This window comes from Canis aureus, chromosome 18, assembly GCF_053574225.1.
Source record: "Canis aureus isolate CA01 chromosome 18, VMU_Caureus_v.1.0, whole genome shotgun sequence".
Taxonomy (NCBI): domain Eukaryota; kingdom Metazoa; phylum Chordata; class Mammalia; order Carnivora; family Canidae; genus Canis; species Canis aureus.
In genome coordinates, this window is record NC_135628.1 from 43,516,943 (window position 1) to 43,541,838 (window position 24,896).

The 24,896-nt window shown below is 37.9% G+C and overlaps 1 protein-coding gene and 1 long non-coding RNA gene across 2 annotated transcripts; one reads left to right on the forward strand and one right to left on the reverse strand.

Moving 5' to 3' along the window:
• Nucleotides 1–12,800: 12,800 nt before the first annotated feature.
• LOC144288942 (uncharacterized) lies at nucleotides 12,801–14,482 on the reverse strand. Its single transcript, XR_013357008.1, has 2 exons — nucleotides 13,639–14,482; nucleotides 12,801–13,320 (listed from the first exon to the last, which is right to left on the reverse strand). It is a non-coding gene; the product is annotated as an uncharacterized LOC144288942 (long non-coding RNA).
• Nucleotides 14,483–14,539: 57 nt separating this feature from the next.
• Nucleotides 14,540–24,676, forward strand: MTERF1 (mitochondrial transcription termination factor 1). Its single transcript, XM_077857023.1, has 3 exons — nucleotides 14,540–14,626; nucleotides 15,126–15,187; nucleotides 19,617–24,676. Exons 2-3 carry the CDS (start codon nucleotides 15,156–15,158, stop codon nucleotides 20,782–20,784), a joined length of 1,200 nt encoding a protein of 399 aa, XP_077713149.1. The 5' UTR covers nucleotides 14,540–14,626; nucleotides 15,126–15,155; the 3' UTR covers nucleotides 20,785–24,676.
• Nucleotides 24,677–24,896: the final 220 nt, after the last annotated feature.

Consider the following 24,896-nt stretch of genomic DNA (forward strand, 5'->3'; position numbering starts at 1 on the left):
ACATTGCTTCCTTCTCATGTATTACTGTTAGGAGTGAAAATTGGTACAATGTTCATGGAGGGCAACTTGGTTCTATTTGTCAAAATTAAAAATGCTCCTATTCTTTGACCTAATAATTTCAACTTCTATGTTTTTATTCTATAATCTTGCATATGTGCAACACAAAATATGTGCAAATGAAATTTTTTTGCAGCCTATTTGTAATAATAAATGATGGGAAGCATTAGTAAATGTTATTAAGGACTGCTCAGATGAATTATGGTATACTCATACAGTAGATTATTATATAGACAGTATACAAAATGATGACTTTTGTATATACTGATTTGGAACAATCGTATTTTTTAAGATTTTATTTATTTATTTGAGAGAGAGTGAGAGACAGCATGCACATGAGTAGGGAAAGGGGAAGAGGAGGAGGGAGAGGGAAAAGGAGAGAATCCAAGCTGACTCCATGCTGAGCATGGAGCCCAATACAGGACTTGATCTCATGACCCTCAGGTCATGACCTGAGCCAAAACCAAGAGTTGGATGCTTATCTGACTAAGCTACCCAGGTGTCCCTGGAACAATCTTCAAGATTGAAAACTCAAGGAACAGAGAAAGTATATAGTAACTAGCTTTAGACCAAAGGAGGGGAAAGAGAAAGAGAGAGGGGGAATTTATACAGGTATGCTGGCAAATGCATGGATTATCGTTAGAAGACTCTCCAAGACACTAGGTACAGTGTTTGCCTCCAGAGAAGGCAGCTGGGTAACTGAGGAAAGGGAGAGAGATTTAGGTTTATATTGTATATTCATTCATTTGTATCTTTATATCACATGTATACGTTTTTCTTTATATATACATAATGTACACACAAATATCTCTAAAAATGAAAAGAAATATAGCCTCCTATCCCAGAAGAAATACACTGTCTGATATTACTTTTCATTTCCTCCTTCCCCTTCTATCACTTGAAGAGCACTGAAGGCCTTTTGTTAGTTGACAAAGAACAGACATTTCTATCTTTACAACTAACTAGCCCATGCAATCATTGCCAAGTAACGAGAGAGGGGTTGAACCTCTTAACCTTAACATTTTAAAAGTGTTTGGCTTTGTAAATATGCCAATGTAGTTGGGTGTCTGCAATCTAAAGAGAAGTGGAGATCTGATAGTTATAAAAGTAGAAAAGAGTCCCCTCTGGAGGTTGGAATTGTTTGTGGTCAGAGCTTAGTAACTGCCAGATTGCTTCAATGCACTAATGTATACAATCTCAGAATGATATTCTAGCATCAGACTAAAATTAAATCTCTGAAGATGGCTGAATTTGCACCATATAAAACATGTTTGATGTTATAGAACATGTACTACATATGTAAAACATATTTAGACACTAATGGCATTAGGTTTGAAAACTTATTCCAGTTTTAAAAGGAGTTTTTAAACTTTAAAACAATAAAATAACATATCCACAAAGAAAAAAAGGCTAAAATTTCAATATAGAAAAAGAATTACAAAGATTGTATAACAGTTTGTAAAATACTATCTTGCTTATAGGCAAAAGCCTTATCAAATCTTATATTTTGTGGTCATTACACTGACTGCCAAAGAGAAACAAGAAAAGTAATTTCCTTAAAAGAAATCTCAAGGACATTGGGAGAAAAAAAAAATCACACTGTCACATGCATTCTCACAACGACACAAGGACAATTACATGCAGATCAGATCAGTGCCAACTGACTAATATTTTCCCTTCACCATCCCAGGAATTCATAATGTGTTTCTCTTCTAAAGATGTTTAAATGACTGTATAGTCATATGGACTGGCACTTGATCCCTTAGAATGAGTAATAATACATACCCCCAGGAGAAAGATGTCTTTGTTTCCTGGATCTTGAAGTTGTACAACATATGGTCTGACAGATTTTAAGCTCCAAGTATCTATTTTTAGACATGATAGTTCTTTACCCTTATCTTTTAATAAAAGAAAAAGTATTTGTTGAGCTAAGACTTGCTTTCGCAATAGCACTTCAGCTAGCTTTGTCAGCTTAGAAAGTTTGGTGAGATGAATAATTTAGTCTGTAGGTGTAATATGTCTAGAAAAGAAATTTAAGTAGGGGTTAGATAATGCAGGTAATTAAATAAATGATCTTAGGATATCTGATTCACAATGACTTATTTAAATATGTACTAAAAATACATAAAGATCATAAATCCTGATTGTGATACTCTCAGGCAATACAGAACACATACTTCACCATATAATAGAAAAAAATTGTTTTATGTGCTTTAAAACATTTGAAAATCCTCTCTTTTTTTCTTTTGTTAATGCTCATAGAGAATCAGTACTTAGCCAAAACAGGACAGAATCAAACTAAGATTTATATTTAATGCTAAGAAAAATGAACATATTTTAGAACGTATCTTCAATTAGACAAATGATTTTTAAAAGCACTTTTCTGAGAATAGTTAGAGACATTATGATAAGGATTGCTTCTTTAGATTGTCAAATTTTGTGGGTACAAGGGGTACTGTGTCATGATACTATCCTTGACCTTAGGAAAATCATATATACAGCAGATTCTCCAGGGCCAGAGAAGAGAGTAACTCCCTCCATCTCACATATGGCTGAGAAGTCATCAATTGTATCAAAAGAAATGGATGTCATTAAAATATTCCCTCATATTCATTCTTTTCCTTTGGGAAACCTTAAGAATGGCCCCTGTGATGTTAGAAAAAATAGACTTCTTAGTTAAGGGAGGAGTACCTAGGAATATTCACGCAGTCCTCAATTTACAGATGACTTCGGTTCCAAAACTTTGGTACTGAAAGTGGAACTTTCAGTTAAGACAATGTTATAGGTAGTACTGATCTTTTGAGAATACAGTGGGCCTCCCTTATCTGTGGTTTCATATTCTGGTGGTTTCAATTTCCTGTGGTCAACCACGGTCAGGAAGCAGATGATCCTCCTTCTGACGAATCAGCAGAAAGTCAACAGTAGCCAAACACTATGTCACGATGCCTACGTCATTCACCTCACTTCATCTCATCACGTACACATTTTATCATCTCATATCATCACGAGAAGAAAAAGGGTGATTACAGTACAGCAAGATATTTTGAGAGAGGGAGAGAGAGAGACCATATTCACCTAACTTTTATTGCAGTATATTATAATTGCTTTTATTATGAGTTATTGTTGTTAATCTCCTGCTGTGCCTAATTTACAAATTAAATTGCATCATAGGGAAGTATGTATAGGAAAAAACAATAGTATATATAGGGTTCAATGCTATCCATGGTTGCAGGCATCCACTGGAAGTCTTGGAATGTATTTCCTGAAGATATGGGAGGGGAGGGGGGAATACTGTAATCTACAAAATGAAGTCTTATAAGAAACAATAGCAGAAAAAAACAGTAAAAACCAAAATTGTTGTAAAACAAGTATCAAAGCACAAAACAACAAACTGTTTAAAAATAACATTTATGATGGGGCACCTGGGTAGCTCAGTCTGTTAGCATCCAACTCTTGATTTCTGCTCAGGTTATGATCTCAAGGTTGTGAGATCAAGTTGCACATCGGGTTCCACGCTGGGTGTGGAGCCTTCTTAAGATTCTCTCACTCCTTCTCCCTCTGCCCCTCCTCCACCCTCCCTTTCTCTCACTCTTAAAAAAATAGTAACATTTATGTTGAATATTCATTTTTAGATAAAAGGTTTTCTTAGAGGACAATAAAGAGACTATAGGTTTTTGTGGGAGTTGTGAAGAGTTTTATTAGCACTTTCATGGACTCTAGAGGTTGTTTTCCTTTTCACATCAAAACTGCACTTTAAAAAATGTCACTTCCCTTTACTCTGTTTTAAAGACGCCACTGATATAAGTCTTATTTATACTTAGGCATGATCACAGTCATAGTGAGGGAGGTTTGTAAGAATGGATCAAGAGAGAGAAGAAGATTCTAGAATTAGCTAAATACAAGTTAAAAGAGGGAGAAGAAAGGAAAGGAGATTAAAGATGAAATATCTCTGGGAAAGAGATTACTAAGGTCTCAGTAACAAATTTATGTAGTGAAATAGAGAAACATCTGGCAGGCTGACGTATGTATGGCTGAGAGATGTTAGGTCAGATAATTTCTATCCATGCCTGTCACCAAGTGACACGCTTTATTCAGGACAACTTTGTTACTGAGGTTTAAGCAGGGAAAGATGCAGGGGCAGAAGGAAGTGGGAGGGCACTAGAGTAAACACCTGCTGTTTTACCTCCCCAGCAACTGTTTTGTCTTCTTTTACTCTCCTTGTTCCTTTGGGATAGGAGCTTAATCACAAGGAATAACAACAGCCTTTAATTGCTGGAACTGGGAGTCCAGGCCACAGTGGGATTAAGCCCTGAGCTGCTGAGCTGGTGAGCTGCTAGCCTTGAATCTCCCAGGCTGAGAATAGAATTGGTCCCAGAATTCAGAGTAGAGCCTTAACCAGCAAGGGAAAAATAAAGCAACTCCAGCATCTAAACCATAGTAGTTCTCAATTCTGGCTATATGTTAGAATCATCTGCTGAGGATTTAAAGAACAAAAACAAAACTGAAAAACTACACCAGTAAATGGGCCTCATGTCAAACCAATTAAATCAGAATCCCCAGAGGTGGAGAGGTGGGTTTGTGTCTGTAAAAAATTTCCTCGGTGATGCGCAGCTAGGACTGAGAACAGCAGGATAGGAGAGTACCAGAGTGAAAAGATCAAGTGTTCAGCTTATGGGTAAAAGTGAAGGGGGAAGCTCTGTGGGTACCTCGGGAGCAGGGAACACTCATGTTCAGTTGGCTTACCTAGTGTCAAAATGGGATCTGGAGGACTCAGAGGGAATCAGGAGGACACCAGGTATCTGAAAAGATGGTGGAGTTAGGAGGGCTTCCTGTTCCTTGTTATTTGGTTCAGGGGCAGACTTAAATTCTCTCCTCAATGATCGTTTGACAAGCCCACCTCTCCTGTCCAATGTCTAGACAAGGACAGTAATCCACCACCTCTGTACAAGGAGAGCAAACCTCCCACTCAACAGAATTTTAGAGCTAGAAGGGATCTTCAACATTATCTGGTCCAACACTTTTCTTTTGGACTGTGATATCTCCGCGGACTTGTTAAAGGCATGGAATGTTTCTTATGCTTCATTGTTTCTCTAGTGCCTATAGGTGGATGTATAAATATTTGGTGATCAACTGAATGAATGAATTTTCAGATGAGGAAACTGAGTTGTATAGTCAATAAATTAGTCAGTTCATTCATACCAGTACAAACAGAAAGCTTTGGATATCCATAAGGATGGATGTACATCATGGGGACTATAGTTAATAATACTGCATTGTATACTTGAAATTTGTTGACAGTAGATCTTAAGTATTCTTACCACACCATAAATTAATGGTAACTACGTGAGCTGATGGATATGTTAATTTTTTGTGGTAATCATTTCACAATGTACAGGTATATCAAATCATCACGTTTTACAACTTAAATATTACACAATTATTATTTGCCAATTATACCTCAATAAAGCTGAGAAAACTAAAACTAGCAAAAAGTTGCAATATGCTCATAATTTTTGCTTTAACGTAGTGTCTTTTTTCTTATAATGGGAATTTGGTATTTCATAAACAGAAATGTTTGAAGCTGGAAAAAAAGAAACATAAGAAACAGTATTTCTGATGATCTTAGAAATATAAGTAAATTTAATCCAACCAACAATTTGGTATACCTACTAGGGAAGGCATTGTATTAGGTGCTATGAGTTAGTAGAGATTAATTACTAAGGGCCCAGGCTCTGGATTCAAAGTGCCTGGGTTTGATTTCTGGTTTCTACTTTCTGGCTGTGTGATATTTATTGATTTACTTAACCTCTTCATCCTTCCCTTTTCTTATCTATAAAATGGGAATAATAAAACATGTCTTACAGGGATTACAGCACTTCATGCATAATAAATACTCACTAAATGTTAACCATTTATTAGATGATTTAATATTTTCTGCTGTTTTGAACCCCCATTACCGAGAAGGGGAGGATTTTTTTTTTACCAACATGGGATTTTATTTTGCTGAGCTAGTTTGGGTGTGGTAGTGTGGTGATAGGGCTGGAGCACCTCTGAATTTAGGCAAAATAATGAGGAAAGGAATTTGAAGTCAGGAGGACAATCCAGAAGGAGGAAAATGTGAGCCAGTGGGTCTAACAAGGGATCTGAGAGCTGTTTTTCCGCATACTGTGGTAACCTCCATGACAAAACCTGTGGTAGAGTCTACTTTGCTCACTAATGTTTTCAGGTGATACGGTTCACTTTGGCAGAACTCAAAGTCATTCTGGGTGTAGCAGGCAGGATATACAGCTGGCACAGCCAGAAGATGGGAAAACAGGTGGCGTTTGGATCCCACAAAGAAGAATGAGACTCAGTCTGTACCCTTAAGAAATTGCAGTATAACAGCAGAGATTGATATGTATGTGCCATATTAATTTAAACACAAGGTAGAATAAATTTGGTGTCACACTGATTACACAAAATGCTACAGAAATACAGAAATGGGAAAGATTTACTCTGAATGAGGGTTTGGAAAAGCTTCAGGGAGAGACGGTATCACCCTTTCTAGGCTAATTGTTATGGAATTAATGTTTGTGTTTCCCCCAAAATTCATATGTTGAAATCCTAACATCCAATGTGATGATACTAGGCAGTGGGGCCTTCAGAGTGGTAGTTAGGTTATAAGGCTGAAGCCCTTATGAAGGGGATTAGAGCCCTTATGAAAGAAACCACAAAGAGCTCTCTTACTCCTTTCTGGTATGTCAGGACACACTGAGAAGACAGTCAACTATCAGGAAGTGAGACTTCACCAAACACCAAATCTGCTGCCACCTTGATGTGGACACTCCAGCTTCCAGAACTATGACAAATAAATGTCTGTTGTTTAAACAACCTACTCTATGGCATTCATGTTATAACAACCCTAACAAACTGAGACTAAGAGAGTGCCTAACAAATGGATATGGTGAGCAGAGGAGTGAGCAAAGGATCAGAGGCAAAGGAGTATAGTGCTGTGGTTGGGAAACTGTGAGACTACGTGGTATTAGAAAACAATGCCAAAAACCCACTTCCATCTCTAGACCTTTTGCTATGTAAACTACCACTGTTATGTGCAGCTAAATATAATCCTGATAGGATGTTCAGTAAATATGTATTAAATGAATAAATAGAGGAATGAGAAAAGGATTGGAATGGGAGATCAAAGATCTCAACTCCAATTCTGGCTCTCCAACCGTAGTAGTAGACAGAGATGTTTTTGTCTGCCCAACTTACCTTTCTTCATTTTTTTTTTTACCTTTCTTCATTTTTAAAAAAGATTTTATTTATTTATTTGACAGAGAGAGAGTGCTTATGTGCACATAGGAGCACATGAGTGGGGGTGGGGAGGTGGAGGTGGTTGGGGCAGAGAGAGAAACAGACTTCTTGCTGAGAAGGGTGAGAAGGGAGCCAGATGCAGGGCTCAATCCCAGGACCCTGAGATCATGACCTGAACAGAGTCATATGCTTAACTGACTGAGCCACCCAGGCACCCCTAGCATTCTAGCATCAGTAACACCAATCACATTATACCCTGCCACCCTCACACTTCCCTGGAAATAATGAGCTGGTCACACAAGTCAAGGAAAGCCAATCAGAATCTTTATTTTGGATTTCATTTTTAAGACTAAGAAAATCTCTCTCTTTTCTTTTGGGTTTAAAAGGATGTAACCCTAGAGATACTTGCAACCAAATTTTTTGTCCCACAGATGAGCCTGAGAGAATGAGGTATATGTACAAAGGGAAGCTGAGCCAAGATGCAGAGACAGCTATGAATCTAATTTAATTCTTGGATTTAGTAATGAATGCCTGAGGCAATCTCTGCCCCTCTTCTTTCCATGTTATGAGAGAAAACCTTTTTTTGTTGTTGTTTGAATTAGTTTGAGTTGTACTTCTGTCACTTACAACTGAAAGAATTCTGTGTAATACAGTCACTAACTAGCATTATTTACTAGAAAAGTAATTTTTTATCCATGTTGGGTCTTAGTTTCCTTATCTATAAATATGGGGGTTGGACAAAATAATCATTAATATTCCTTCAAGTTGAGGTTGAAGACTTTGAACTAAATATGCTAATCTGTATTCTTGGCTGTGACTTTTTTAATGGATAAATAATCTTTAAAGGAAGTCTCATAACATCAGGTGAAATCTTTTCTTCATATCAACTCTTAAGTTAGAGCATCACAACAGGATGCAGAATGCAGTCACTCAAAATTGGTAAGATTACTTCATAATTTAATACAGGATAAAGGCGGCACTTTGAATCAGTGGGCAAAGAAGGTACTCATTAAATGATGGAACAAATGACTAGCAACTTGGAAAAAAAAAACAGAACTGAATCTCTACCTTGCTTCTTTCTCTAAATAAAATCCAGATGACTCAAAAATTTAAAGGAAAAACAAGAAAAATAATAAAGTAATGAAAGAAAATGAGTGAATGTGTTTTATAAACATGGTGTAACAAGTAAGTATAAACTCAAATACAGTATAGGCCAGGTGTTAAGAGCACAGGTTCTAGAAGCAACAGCCGGGGTTGAAATCCTGCTTCCACACACATAACAGCTTTATGATCTTGAAAAAGTCACTTAACACTTCTTTTTTTGTTGTTATTTTGTTAAAGATATTATTCATTTATTCACGAGAGACACAGAGAGAGGCAGAGACAGGCAGAGGGAGAAGCAGACTCCCTGTGGGGAGCCGGAAGCGGAGCTTGATCCCAGGACCCCAGGCCAGGACCACAGGATCACTACCCGAGCCCAAGACAGACGCTCAACCACTGAGCTGCCCTGGTGCCCTCACTTAACCCTTCTAAGCCTCAGTTTCCTCATCTGTAAAATTATACCTATCTCATAGGTCGAATAAAGGAAAGAATTTTATGTATAGGAATATCCTGGAAGAATATAAACAAAATGTAATAGTGATTATTTCAAGGAGATGGAATTATGGGTGAATTTTTGCCCTCTTTTTCTATTTTCTATAGAAAAATATTTCTATTTTTTTGTAGTCTCTACAGTGAATTAAAATATTGTTTTCTGAGTGTCAGCATAGCATCACAATTATGATCACATACTCTAGAGTTGGACTTCTTAGGTTCCAGTTACTTATTAGCTGTGTGAACTTGGGCAGGTTACTTAGCCTCTATTTTAGTTTCCTTATATGTAAAATGGAGAATATTATTTCAATCATAGATGTAAATGGATTAATATAGGTGACATGATTAGAATAGTACCTGGCAGATAGCATTATATGATATGTTCAAATATTAACATTTTTTCTCTTTTATGTCGTTTTCCTTAGGTATACAGTAGCTCACTGTAGTTAATGCGAGTGTCTTCAGACTGTGACCAGTGGCCAGGAGTTCTATGAGCTAATAGTTTTTACATTTTTAAAGGGCTGTGAAAAAAGAAAGAAAGAAAAAAGAAGAATATGCAAAAGAGATAGTATATGTTCCACAAAGGCTAAGATATTTACTATCTGGCCCTTTATAAAAAAATTTGTTGACTGTTGGCTTCATTTGTTCCCCCTTTCAAACATGTTTAGGATTTAAAATCACCATGCTATAAATACCAAGGAATAAATTTCTAAGGGTGGGATTTCAAAAAATACTATAAATAGAAAGGGAAATAGTTTTGGACAAGGAAGATTTTATTCTATTTTGTGAATATTTGCCCCTCTTCCCCCACTCTGTAGTAAGATCACCTTTTCCCCCTTTTCTACCAGTGATTAAGAATCACTTCATAGTAATTGAAAGCATGGTACTGTGGAATCAAATAACCCAAAAGGTACTTAAACTCACCAGACTGAATGGCATCTTAAATGGTTATTGTGTTTCTCTTGGCCAACTCTGTCATGCTGATGGTGGCAATCTAACTACCATGGAAATCCAGGATCATATCAGATCTGCAATCAGCAAATCTGCCAGACTAAGTAACTAGTTCCTTGCCACAGACCTTGGTGGTACTAAGTGTGGGAGTAGGAAGGCTGACTCAAAAAGTGTCTCTCGACCCCAGATAGGCACATTTCAGAGTAGGAAAGTTGCCACTAGTAAAATCTCTAGATTTTTTTTTTAAAGATAGATTATTTATTTATTTATTTATTTATTTATTTATTTATTTATTTATTATAATAGACATAGAGAGAGAGGCAGAGACACAGGAGGAGGGAGAAGCAGACTCCATGCTAGGAGCCCGACGTGGGACTCGATCCTGGGACTCCAGGATCGCGCCCCGGGCCAAAGGCAGGCGCTAAACTGCTGAGTCATCCAGGGATACCCAAAATCTCTGGATTTCAAAAGAAATCCAATGTTGTTAAAAAGTAATTATTTTGAAAAGGGAGGAAATTAAGCTAAGTATTTTTGTTGTTGTTGTTGTTTTTCTGGTTGTTTGCAAACAGAAAAGTGTAACCTGTGATTATCAGGGTACTTTATTCACTGCTTTACTCAATTATAAGCAATTTGTAGCCTTTTCATGTATTTTCATAAGCACACAAAATGACCTCAGGCAAGAGAATGAGAGAAGAGACATGATGTTCCTCTGAAGGCCTTCAAACTACACTGGTAGGAAGCTGGTAGGTCTGTCTAGGAAGTTGCTGTGTGGTGAGAGTTGCATTTGTCTATTGAGTCCAGGAATCTGTGTATAGCTGTAGTGGGTGGATGGTGGGAAACTGGAGGGCCACTTCCTTTCTGATCTTAATTGGGTCTGCTAAGATGCAAACATGAGTGGCCACAAAGGGGCTGTGATGTGACAAAAAGCTATCTGCATGAAAAACTAAGGACATTTCCTGCACAGAGCAGGTGATGCAGGCACATTTGACACTGTGAAAAAAAGAAAGAAAAGAAAAGAAAAGAAAAGAAAAGAAAAGAAAAGAAAAGAAAAGAAAAGAAAATTAAAGAAAGAAATAAATCCTTAGTTGTAAAAGGGCAGAGATGCTTCTAAATATAGTACAGATCTGGGGATCCCTGGGTGGCGCAGCGGTTTGGCGCCTGCCTTTGGCCCAGGGCGCGATCCTGGAGACCCGGGATCGAGTCCCACATCGGGCTCCTGGTGCATGGAGCCTGCTTCTCCCTCTGCCTGTGTCTCTGCCTCTTTCTCTCTCTCTCTGTGACTATCATAAATAAATAAAAATTAAAAAAAATAATAAAAATATAGTACAGATCTGTACTCACACTTGACTTTCAGCCGAGTGTCTTAAGTCCTACTTGGGGATGAAGGACTCCAGAGTCCCTACTTTCCCCTGCAACACAAGTAAAGTCATTTAAAAACACATATACCATCTGATATTACCACAGTTTCATAAATGAAAATTGTAAAAGAGAGGTAGAACAAAACAAATTTAACTTAAAAGCTGAATTACTTTAGGGACGCCTGGGTGGCTCAGTGGTTGAGTGTCTGCCTTCGGCTCAGGATGTGCCTGGAGTCCAGGGATCCAGTCCTGAATTGGGCTCCCTGCAGGGAGCCTGCTTCTCCTTCTGCCTGTCTCTGCCTCTCTCCCTCTCTGTGTCTCTCATGAATAAATAAATAAAATCTTTTAAAAATTGAATTACTTTAGACTTTATAAAAAACTCTGAAAGATGACAACTTTAGAACAGCTTCTAGTGAGACAGGGCAGGGCCTGGATTTGGTCTCCTCAACCCTGAAGGTGAAATCTAGCTTTCATTGACAGCTGAAACTATGCATTTTGAGTAGTGTATCTTGCAAGAATGTGGAAGCAGGGTGAGTATTATCTCAAGGAGAAACAGAACTACGAAGACAGGCAAAGACTGAACCAAACTAGTCTGCACCCTGGGGGACCCCCCTGTGCTGACTTTTCACCAATATTTCCCCTCATTATAATACTAAAAACCTCGGGTAAGGTATTAAATATGCTAATTAGACATGCAACACATGAAGAAGCATAAACTTGGCAGGTGCCAAGAAATCCCCACCTCAGTATGTCTCAACATCACTCCTTTGCCTCCTCAGTCCCTTCAAAAACTTTCCCTGGGCCAGCCCAGGTGGCTCAGTGGTTTAGCGCCACCTTCGGCCCAGGGTGTGATCCTGGAGACTAGGGATCGAGTCCCACATCAGGCTCCCTGCGTGGAGCCTGCTTCTCCCTCTGCCTGTGTCTCTGCCTCTCTCTCTGTGTCTCGAATGAATGAATGAATAAATAAATAAATAAATACATCTTAAAAAACAAACAAACAAAACCTTTCCCTGGCCTGTTAGGGAACACAGCCTGAAAGACTCTTTCCTTTGTGTTATTTCCCTTGTGCTGCAGAATAAGTCCCAATAAAAGCCTTGCCTGGCGCTCACTTTTGGCTTCTAGTCAATTCCTACTGTTTAGTATGCCCAAGGACCAAGTGGGTGACACTAGGAAAACTGCCCTCCACCATGTTGCAACTACTTACCCTTTTTTTTTTCCTCTGTTTCTTCATCACTTACTCCCTGCCTCTGGTCTTCTACCAGAGACCCCAGTGTTTCCAACCACATTTGTTCTTCTTAATTACATCAATTTAGTAGGGCATGGATCATCTACGGTCTTGGGGAGGTGAGAAGGGGGAAGCATGCAGAGCAGCAGACACTCAGGCTGAGAGTGAGATCTATCACTGGAAATAAGGTCAAGGAGGACAGGGGCTTTGTTTTGTTTTCCGCTATATGCTCTCGATCCTGAAAACAAGGCCTGGAATGTACAGGTGTTTAATAAGTGTTCGCTGATTCAACGAATAAAATACAGGCACTAATGACAATGAGGTAGTAGTTACTGCTTTTACTGGAGGTAATGACAACATTTCACAAATCATTAAATATTAAACCTCTTTGCAATAAATAAATAAATAAATAAATAAACCTCTTTGCAGAGATGTGAGAAGGAAAAAAAAAATTGCTAATACACCATACTAACCCAACCATCATACCTTAGTTGCTATTCTTGTCAGTGTTTTACAATATGAATTTAAAATATATTTGTAATAAAAATTTTTTTTTGGATAGGAAATATGGCACTTATTTTCAAAAGAACTGATCTCCTTTACCTACACACATCACTAAAAACAAACTTAAGTGATGTCGCCTAAGTAAGTCTGAGCCGACCTTGAATAATCCTTGTCAGTGCATGTGGTATGAAGAATTACTGGTGAAGAAGGTATGACACAAGTTTTATCTTGCCGGCTTCTACTGTAAGGGCTTCAACGTCTCACCTGCAAAATGAGAGGTTTCATAAGGAGGGATTCATAATCTCAAAGGTCTTCTTAGAGTCTAAAGTTCAATGAATCCTAAAAAAAAAAAAAAAAAAAAAATTGTTTTACATTGACTGTAAAGTAGCTTATACTTATGTATTTATGCAAGTAAGTTTATACTTCACAGTACATATGAATCCAGATTTAGGAGCTCCTTCTATGCAGAAGGAGATTTTAGAAACTCCCGTAAAGAGACCATTTCTAACATTTCAGGACCGCTTTTTTACCTGGAGGGACGGCAGTTAAGCAATTTCACTTGCCAGAAAGACTGTAATTTATAGTTCCAAAGGTAAATCTTCACCCTTATAAACCAATAAAACAGAAAATTAATTCAAAACAGAGTGGACGACATACCAGCTAAGAGTAATCTAAGGGCCAGGGTGAAGATGAAAACAGTAACCGGTACAGAAATAAGATAAAGACTCATCATCGGCTCCTCCATGGAGTAGGGCAGAGCAGGAAAGCCTTCCTTGCCGCGGAATTCAGGATCAACCCGTCTCCTCCCCTTTCTGTGTTTCTAAAGGCCCAATCGCTTCCTCCGGAAGATAACTTGGCAGCTTGATGATGATTTCCTTAATTTAGGTAGAACCTTTCTTTTGGAGGTAACGGGATTGCTTTGAGCGGAAGCTGAATCTTCAGGGCTACCCTCCCCAGTCAAGCCAGAGGAACAGGACCAGGAAGGTGTAAGGGCGGCAAAAACACTTCTGCCTCACACTTTCCGAAGAAGCATGAGTAAATCGTGCTGCTGGCAGTTACATCGAGGTGTAGGAGAACCGCTTCTTGGTGTGCAAGCTGCAGCTGAAGTCGGACTAGCAGCCACCCGCCGGGGTTTCGAGGCTATGGCTCAGTTAGGGAAGAGACCCTGGGGCTCCTCAGGAGCCCCAGCTGGCACGCGCCTTCCGGCACCCGACGCCAAGGTGTTTGCTGGCCTATGTTAACCACACTGATAAGCGCGGTCACCCTATCAAGCTGTAAAATCCCCGTGTATAATAGCGACGTTCCTACCGCACGTCGCCAGCAGGCAGGGCATCGCTACGGCCACCCTCGGCCCCAGGCCCGCGCGGCTGAGAAACGCCGGAGACCCGCCCCGCTCCCAAACCAGCCCTAGGAGGCCGGGCCCCAGCGTTCACCACGTGGTCTCTTGCCGCCCCCTGCCGGGCTCTTCGCGGCCGGCTTACGGAGGGGCTGCGGTGCGGCCGCCGGGGGGCGCAAGAGGGAGACGTCACCTCCGCGCGACCGGAACTTGGTCTGGTCCATTTCCGCCTCCCGGTCCCGCCCCAGAGAGGAGAGGCGGAAGTAAAAAGGCTGTCTGTCGGCTAGTATTCATGCAGTCCGGTTTGAGGTCTGTGGCTCGCTATGCGTGTGCTTTTTCTTTTAGAAGGGGTCTGGGTGATTTTGATATATGGTAGAGTCTCCTTCCCGCGCAGCCCCTTGGCGAGTTGGTGTCGGGGAGGAAGAGGGGCAGAGAGAACCCGTGGAATGGAATCCGTGGCTTCAGTGAGCTAACGCGAACTTGTGACAGAGCTCGGCCTTGCCCCTCATTTTCTGATTTTAGGAATAATGCCTACCTCTTCGGTTGTGAGGTTGAAGTAACACAATATATGCGAAGCACTTAGCTCCGGCTTTCCAGATCACATGCGTGATTACGCTACCTTTTCCCGTTAATACTCGGGCTTGTTCTTGCTGTTTTCCTTGGTATTTCTGAGATGCTTAGGACGTAAGAGGTGACGCTTTTCGCAAGGACGTTATGCGGTGTTAGCTGGGGTCGATTTCTTTATTCTGTATCACGAAGTGCTGACAATATTTTGCCCCCCCCCCGCTTTTATTCCCCCCATTTTTAGGGACAGCTGTTTTCCAGCTCTTCTGGAGAAATGCAACGCCCTCTCTTTTTAAGACAAGCTAGGTGAGAAATGGATCGCTGAAAAGATCTTCAAACTTCCCTTGTGTTATCAAAAAAGACCAGCTGGAATGTACCCTCCTGGGCCAGTGATTAACCATCTCCACTAAATTCCCTTTATCAAGCGAATCGTCTTATTCCTAAGGCCTTACAAGTTTCTGAGTACAGAGGTTTCCAGTGTATTTGTTAATTTAGGACTTTAGCCCTTGAAATAATGGTTTTGGTTAATTAAAGATAGTAAATTGAGAAACAGATTGAAATAAATTATGGGATATTAATTACTCTTGAAATTTGCAGATTGAGACAGTTGATACTGTTTGCATTAGGCTGCTTATGTATTTATTACCTTGCTAGATGTTATAGGAATGTTTTGAATGTGGATCAGGTGCTAAAAGTAAATCAAGATCAGTATTTTCCAGGTTTAATTTTTTTTGTGTTGAAAACTGAAAAATTGATAAGGGTGACATATTTCCCTTTTGATATATGGTAGAGTCTCCTTTTGGCATCCCTAACCCAATTTATTTTTCTTATTTTTTAAAAGATTTTATTTGTTTATTCATGAGAGACACAGAGAGAGGCAGAGACATAGGCAGAGGGAGAAGCAGGCTCCCAATGTGGAGCCCAATGTGGGACTCGATCCCAGGACCCTGGGATCACGACCGGAGCCAAAGGCAGATGCTCAACCGCTGAGCCACCCAGGTGCCCAGCCCTAAGCCAATTTAATTTGTTCTTAATTTATCTGGTTGCAAAACAACATATTTAGTAAATAATATCACAGTATTTCAGGAACAGTACATAGCCCCCATTCATCTCTGAGATAACCTACTACCTTTTTATCTTATTTGTCTATATTAATATCCCCCCTCTTTATATAAGTGATACCATTTTATCCATACTGCTACATGGTTTGCCACTTACAAAATCTTGGATATCTTTCCATTGTGTTAGATATGCCAGTTTTTTTTTTTTTTTTAAATCAGGTTGTATAGTATTATATTACGTAGATGTTCCACAATGTATGAATCATTCTGTTGGTCACCATTTGGGTTTCTTCTTTTTTGTATATCATAGCAAATAATGTTAGGATAGTCATCCTTTTTAATAAGAAATATATATTGTCCTTTTATTTCCTTTGGATAATCTTAAAGAAATCAAAGTGCTGGATTAAAGGATATGGTAGGTGGTGCCAAATTCCCTTCCAACAGTGGTATTTGAAAATTCTCTGCATTACCTTATATGTTCGCTAACAGTTGATATTAGTTGTCATTGTTTTTAGCCTTAGCTGAGACGACTTCTACCATTTTTTAAAGTCAATTGATTGCCTTTATAGTATTGTAATCAAATCCAAAGTTTCCTTGCCAGTTCTAAGTCCAGTTCATCGTTTTTTAAAAATATAAAAGAGAATAGTTTTAGATTTAAAAAATATTTTTTAAAAAATACTTTATTTATTTGGGAGAGAGAGAGGCAGGAAGTGAGAGAGAGCACGAGGGGAGGAGGGGCAGAGAGAGAGGGAGAAGCAGACTCCCCACTGAGCAGGGAGCCTGATGCAGGGCTTGATCCCAGGACATTGGGATCACAACCTGAGCTGAAGGCAGATGCTTAACCGAGTGAGCCACTCAGGTGCCCCTAGTTTTAGTTCTTTACTAATAAGTTATAAAATAATTCACTTCAGCAGTATTTGTTAAGTTAAAGATTTGTGGGAAGGTAATATTCGAATGAGACCTTGTACTATGGATAGATATGGGAGGGTGGGCCTTTCTGAAAGAATAGCTTCTACAAAGGCAGGGAGACAAAAATGGGCAAGAATGTTTAGGATCTGAGGTTTGAGAGTTAATAGTGTCTGGTTGTGAGGTTGTCGAATAGAACAGATAGCTAGGAAGGTAGTTAGAATGGTATGGTGAGAGTTTTGAAGGTCAGTCTGAAGATTTTGCTTTATAGGGGAGAGCTACAGAGGTATTTAATCTGGGAATAAGGCATGTATGTAATCACTTCTTTGTTTTATGAGTATACTGTGGTGGCGGTTTTGCATGACTGATGTTAGAGAAGCCGGTTAGGTGGCTGTTAATAGTCTAGGTGAGGGAGAATAGCAAAGATTAGAGATGTTAACAAAGATACTGAACCTACATGATTCAATGACTAAAAGGTTGAGGAACAGGAAGAAAGTAATTACTTTTAGATTTTTATCGTGAGTGACCATTAGGATAAGGGTAGTGATTCCATCCATCAGAAGAAGGCTATTTTAGAGGCTGGGAAAGATGTTCAGTTTGGTTTTAGACCTGTTAATTCATGTGAAAGATATTTCTACAGAGAGTGAATTATACACAAGGCATAAAATTCACCTTCACAGATTCAGGGGAAACCTTAATCGATTTATGACTCCTTTGTTAAGAAATTTGTCATATATTTTCACTGTTACTCTGTCATTAGTACAATTTTTTTTGAACTTTCTGTGGCTTGTTCAGCCTGTTTGTTGTGGTGCTGATCATCTCAGAGTTTGTTGTCTAGAGTAGTTGTCTTCAGACTTTTGATTGTGTACACTCTCAGTAGAAAAAAAGGTTTTCTACATGTACCTCCAGTGTATGTATATTGTGTTCTGTACCACTATCCAGTAGAGGTCACCCTTGAGCATCTGGAAGAGAACAGATTGTTGAGCTGTGCAAGTAGAGCCTTCATTCTTAAGTTAGAATGCGGATCTTATTTTTGAGTTTCTAAATTCATGCATTTTTGGAGGAATATGTACTTAAAGAGCAGTATGTGGTATTATGGAGAAGTTAAGAATAGTGAACTCAGTATACGGCAATCTAAAATGTGCTGCCATTTGATGTTTATTTTGTGTGTCCTGCATTTTTGTTTGTCCTGCATTCTATAGTTTGGGAATCTTTTTCTAATTCTGAGGATCTGTAGATTACCTGAGATATGGGAGAGTTCCCTAACTCTAGGAATAATCTTAAACTCTTGTTAAATTGGTATAAGTTACTGGTGTCTGGCTGGCTCAGTCAGGGGAGCATGCAGCTCTTGATCTTGGGGTTGTGAGTTCGAGCCCCACATTGGGTGGGGCTTAAAAATAAAATCTTAAAAAAAGTAGTTTAATTAAATGGGCATACACAGAGAGGCTTTCTTTGGTACTGATCTTGAAAGCAACATCTCAAGCCCAGAGATATTAGTAGTGAGTTAAAATCATCTATCTCTTTTTCTTATTTTATGTTTAATTAGGAGAGGTGAGGAGGGAAATGCTTCCTTTAAGTTATAAGAGCCCATTGTTAATAATTAGAAATTAAGAACTAAGTTTGTCACAGCCATGTAGTCTAAAAAGGAGAAAGTACATATGAGTTGTTTTATGACTCAGACCACAATTAGCCTAAGAGCATTAATCATCTGACAAATTGAATAACAAGAAAAATTTTCTGTTGCTTTCCTGATAAAGTAATTCCTATAAATGCAGATACCAATTTAGTAGGTACCTATGGTTATTATCATATATAAATTCATACATTTTGTGCCCCCTTTCTAAATGATTAGGAAAATGAGTTATTGAGGTTTTAGTCATTTGCCTGAAATGGTGTATTGTGAGACAGATGCAGAAAGCTCTGGGCTCATCTTTTATAATGTGGTTGGGCAGGGGAGGATGGTAAAAGTAACTTTTCATTGTTCATGTGCTCTCAGCACAGTTCCACATATGGTGGACTCTGTGGATTGAACAGCCCAACTAAATCATTTTGAAGATAAAAATTGGGTTGGAGCAGTTGGGTTGCAATGAAGGGAGCGATAGGTGAACTGAAGGAGATGGAGATTGAGGTTGGGAACCGGTGACCAGAGGTCTATATAAAGCTAAGAATTAAGACTAATGATAGCATGGGGTTAAAGAGAAGCATGCATCTAGAAAAAGGTGTTTAAGATGGAGATTAGTCTGAAGTGTTGATTTTCAAGGCTATGTTTAGAGCTTGAGGAACCAGGAAGAGGGAACAGGGGCAAAGTAGTTTGGTGTCTATAGGCAGAGGGAAAGCCAAAGATCTGGCAAGTTGGAAGACAAGGCACAGTTGAAAGCTTCAGTTAGTAGGAATAAGCCAAAGGTTTGAAAACCAGGAGGATAAAGCAGAAGTAGAGAGGGGCAACTGGTTTTGGGTAGCAAACATAGGCAAGTCCAAATACAAAGAACAGGCGAAAGGCCTGGAAGGAATAGTTGTGGGATGGTGATGCTGCTATACTGCTTTTCTTCACATTAAGAATGGAAACAGCCCCAGGCTCACAGATAATCAGAAGCAGGAAACTAGAGAGCGGGAGTGCAGTGGCTGAATTGTTAATACACTACTAGGAGAGCTGGAGCTATGTAAATTTTTTTTTTAGAAATGACCGTGATGCTTACAGGATCATAATATGGTCTTTTAGCTGTTTAACACATGCATTTATATAATATTATGTATGTTGTTTTACACAGCATTCCAAAAAGTTTGGGATACCTGATCATTATGGCACCAAGAAGCTTCTTTTGTATGAGAAGTAACTTTCTCTTTGGTTCAAGATGTTGGATGACCCAATTTTCAACAGAAGTCTTCCTTAAATCAATTTCATTTAGGCTTTTTAGTGTGAAATGTGGTAATGCAGACAGTGAGTCTTCGGAGAATGAAGAATTACTGAATAACTTACTTACAATGGGAGTAGATGTTGATAAGGCGAAAAAACGACAGCCTGGAGTTTTTAATAGGATGGGAACTAAAGAGCAGGACCTGAAGATGTTCCTTCTATCCAAAGGAGCTAGTAAAGAAGTGGTTGCTAGCATTATATCAAGATATCCACGAGCCATAACACGCACACCTGAAAGTCTTTCAGAACGGTGGGATCTGTGGAGAAGAATTATGACATCAGACCTTGAGATTATAAATATTTTGGAACGTTCTCCCGAAGCTTTTTTTCGGTCCAGTAACAACCGAAACTTAGAGAATAATATAAAATTCCTCTACTCAGTTGGATTGACTCATAAATGCCTTTGTCGGTTGTTGACCAATGCCCCACGTACATTCTCCAACAGTCTAGATTTGAATAAACAGATGATTAAATTTTTGCAAGAAGTCTGTTTGTCTTTGAATCACAATAAGCCTAGAGATTTTATTGGGAAGATAATTTTTAAAAACCCTTTCATCTTAATTCAGAGTACCAAACGGGTAAAAACTAATATTGAGTTTTTAAAGTCAACTTTTAATTTGAACAATGAGAAACTGCTTGTTTTGCTCTGTGGTCCGGGAGCTAAAATTCTAGACCTTTCCAATGACTATGTCAACAGAAACTACACAAATATCAAAGAGAAGCTGTTTTCTCTTGGGTGTACTGAAGAAGAGGTACACAAGTTTATCTTAAGTTATCCAGATGTGATCTTCTTAGGAGAAAAAAAGTTCAATGACAAAATAGACTATCTCATAGAAGAAAAATTTAGCATATCACAAATAATTGAAAATCCTCGGATTTTGGATTCAAGCATAAGTACTTTAAAAAGTCGAATCAAGGAATTGGTGAATGCTGGCTATAACTTCAGTACATCAAACATCACTCTTTTATCTTGGAGTCAAAAAAGATACAAAGCTAAATTGAAAAAGTTAAACATTGAATGAAACGTTGTTCTGGGGAATTACAAAATGTCAGTCTTATAATGTAGTGATACTTCATGTTGAATTGCCTTTCAGAAAGAGCTTTGGTTTGGTAACCATATATATATACATAATGATCCTTTGGATATTTTATTGTAAAGGTTTATAAAACTCATGGCCAGCTACCTGTCTCTAGTTTGAATTAATACAACATCCGGTTATATGATACAGGCTGTGATTATCCTATGAATGGTAGTTCCTGAGTGCCAGGGCGGAACAATATATAGAAGGAAAGTACAAAATAAGCTTTTTTGGTTTCTGTTCAGATTTAAAAAAAATCAACAGATTCAGTTGGATGGTTCCTTTGAGGGTTTTGAATGGCAAATGATTTCTCCTATCATGCCCACATATTTAATTGTGGTTTATCTTCAAAATAGAATGCCAGTAAAAATCTGACAAAAAAGGAGGGGTTTTCATCTCAAATTCTGCATTCTCCATTTAAACCATTAGTATGTTCCCCTTACCCTCCAACATAGGCTCAATTCACTGTGGGTATATCCTGATTTTTTATTTTTTATTTTTATTTTTTTTATCCTGATTTTTAAAAAGACAATGGCAACTATGATGGGTAGAAAAATGGCCACCTAAAGATGTCAGTGTCTTGATTCCCAGAATCTGAATATGTTCTGTTACACTGGAAAAGGACTTTGCAGATGCAATTAAGTTAAGGACCCTAAGACAGGGAGATTATCCCAGATTATCTTGTGGGTCCAGTGTCATCATATGGGTCCTTAAAATGGAAGAGGGATGCAATATAGGGACTTGACCCTGTTTACTGGGTTTGAAGGAGGAAGGGATCATGAACCAAGGAATGCAAATGGACTTTAAGAAAATGGAAAAGGCAAGGAAACACTCTCTCCTGTGGCCCCCAGAAAGGAACACAGCCCTGCTGGTACCTTGGATTTAGCCCACTGAGACCTGTTGCCAAACTTCTGGCCTACAGAACCCGAAGATAATAAATGTATGTAGTTTTAAGCCACTGAATATGTGAATTTGTTAAGATAGCAAATAAATGAATATAACAACTAAATAATGATTAGTCGCATTATGGGTGGAGGAGTCACAATACATGATTTTTTTAGTGTATCTGTGTTTCTTCCTCTTGTAATTACCTGTTTTGTCCACATACCTTTCTGGAATGACTAGTAAGTTGTTGTTTGTAAAGACCTAAATGTATAAAAAACTAAATGTAATAAAATCTAAATAAAGGAATATTTTTACTTAATAATGTAGTTTAAAGAAATGGTTATAGTCTGTATATTTATATTTTATGGTCATTTTAATATAAATAAAGAACAATAAATTTTTAGATGTACTGACCTTAAAATGACAAATCAGGTGAGGTCTGTATCTTGAAGACATTCATAATCTAGCTGATAAAAACTGAAAGAGAAGTGACAAATTATATGACCTTATTTACTTTCAGTTATTTTTCAGAGGCATTTGTTTTCTAAGATGTGGATTTTGAATTGAGTAACAGTGGTGCTAAACCTTTGAAGCCTTATTTCCTAAGTGATGCCCCCCAAAAACTTTTTCCTGCCACTGATAGAAACAAAATGCCTGTTTTTTCAAGGCCATTTGATGTCAATTATATTTATATAATTATATATTATATAATTATTATATAATAATTATATGGAAATATAATTCCATTCTTTGATGGCAAGCATGGCTTGATTAAGAAAACATAGGCTTAGGGAGATACATCTTTAGAGTGATAAATCTGGGCATCATTCCTGACCAGCTTTGTATGTATAAATATTTTAATTTCACTGAACTTGTTTTCTTATCTGTAAGAGTAAAAGTTGACCTTGCAGAGGTGGCAAAAATCAGATGACATAGAGTCTCTTTTAAGTCTTTTTTGCAGGTAGTAACTGTTCAATGACAGCTATAATAAAGTTACAATAATATTTTTTAAAAAGTGTCATTGATATATAGTTCAGATAACACACAACTCACCAATTTAAATTATACAATTCAATATATATATATATATATATATATATATATATATATATATTTTTTTTTTTTTTTTTTTTTTACTCATAGAACTGTGTAATCATCCCAGTCTAATTTTAGTATATGGTTTTGCTCCCTGGGGCAAAGCAACCAATGATCTACCTTTTGTCTCTCTAAATTTGCTTATTCTGAACATTTCAGATAAATGGAGTCTTACAATGTGTGTGTGTATGTGTGTGTGTGTGTGTGTGTGTGTTTTGTAACTGTCTTTTTTCACTTAGCATAATGTTTTCTAGTTTTCATCCATGTAGCACATATCAGTATTTCACCCTTTGGTATTTTTTGGGGTAAATATTATTGTTAACCAAGTATTAGTTCCCTACATCTTCTGAATTTTATGGCAGTAAACACTCCAAAGATAAACTTGTAATCTTACAAGTTTATAAAGAATTTGAGGGAGATGGATAGCAGAGGAGATAAAAGATTATTGGCATCAAAACTGGACAGCTATATGCAACAGAATGAAACTGGGCCACTTTCTTACACCATCCACAAAAATAACCTCAAAATGGACTAAAGACCTAAATGTGAGACCTGAAACCATTAACTCCTGGAAGAAAACATAGGCAGTAATCTGTAGGGTATCAGCCTCAGCAACATATTTATGGATATGTCTCCTCTGGCAAGGAAATTGGGCAAAAATAAACTGTTGGGACTACACCCAAATAAAAAGTTTTTGCAGAGTAAAGGAAACCATCAACAAAAAGGCAACCTAGTGAATGAGAAGAGAGATATGCAAGTGATACAACTGATAAGGGGCTAATATTTAAAATATATAGGGACGCCTGGGTGGCTCAGCGGTTGAGTGTCTGCCTTTGTTTGGCTCAGGGCGTGATCCCAGAGTCCTGGGATGGAGTCCCACATTGGGCGTCCTGCATGGAGCCTGCTTCTCCGTCTGCTGTGTCTCTGCCTCTTTCTGTGTGTGTCTCTCAGGAATAAATAAATAAATAAAATCTTTTTAAAAATATTTAAAATATATAAAGAACTTAATACAGCTCAATACCCAAAAAATAAAGCAATCTGATTAAAAGATGGGCAAACCACCCGAATAGACCTTTGGATGGCCAATATACATGAAAAGATACTCAGTATCACTAATCATTAGAGAAATGCAAAGTCTTGCATCTTCACTTTGTTCTGGTATTTTCAAGATAGTAGATGTCTACTTTTTTGATTTCATACTTTTTTCTCCCTCAATTCACAAAGGTTTTAAATAAAAGAAAAAAACCCCAAATTGTATTTAGAACTTATTTTTTAGCCTTTTGACTAATTTCTGAGTGGAATTTAGTAGAAGACATTTGATAGAGTCTCATTTTCTGTCTCAGTTTCAGTATTAATCAGACAGATATTTGGAATTTGTTTTACCTTAATAGCAATATTGTGTGAAGATTAATGAGCTTATGTTCATGAACTGCTTTTTGTAAATTGTGAAAATTCTTAATATGATTGTATGATAGTTCTTCCACATGCATTTTTAATATCCTAGTGCCACCTTCAAAGCTGTCAAGGTACCTTCAATTTATGCCCACAATCATTATCTTCTTTTTATTTTACAATGGAAATGATTTTATTCTCTGAGAATACAGAATCACTATAAAGCCATCAAACAGTACATTAAAACAAAGTCCAAGCTAGACTATTTATCATACAGTTGAGGAAATATCCTTTTATTCTTAGTTCAGAAAGAGGTTTATTTTTTTAAAATCAAGGATGAATAATAGTTTTTGAAAAAATTTTTAAAAAATCATCTCTTCTGTCCATTAATGAATGATATCAGTTGACTTCTTCATGTCACCCTTTGTTTTATGGAAATAAAACCTATGCCATATTCAACTTACTGATATTTGACTTAGGAATTTTCATTAGTATTCACAAGAGGAAGAGAGGTCTACAGTTTTCTTCCCCCTCTTCACCTTGTTATTATGGAAGTTTCTGTGGGTAGTTTCTTTGTGTTTTAGGGGGAGGGGGTTAACACTTTGTCATGTCTTTTGATCAGGATTGTGCCAGCCTCAAACTTAATTTGGAAGCTTATTACTATTTTTTGCCTATGCTTTGGA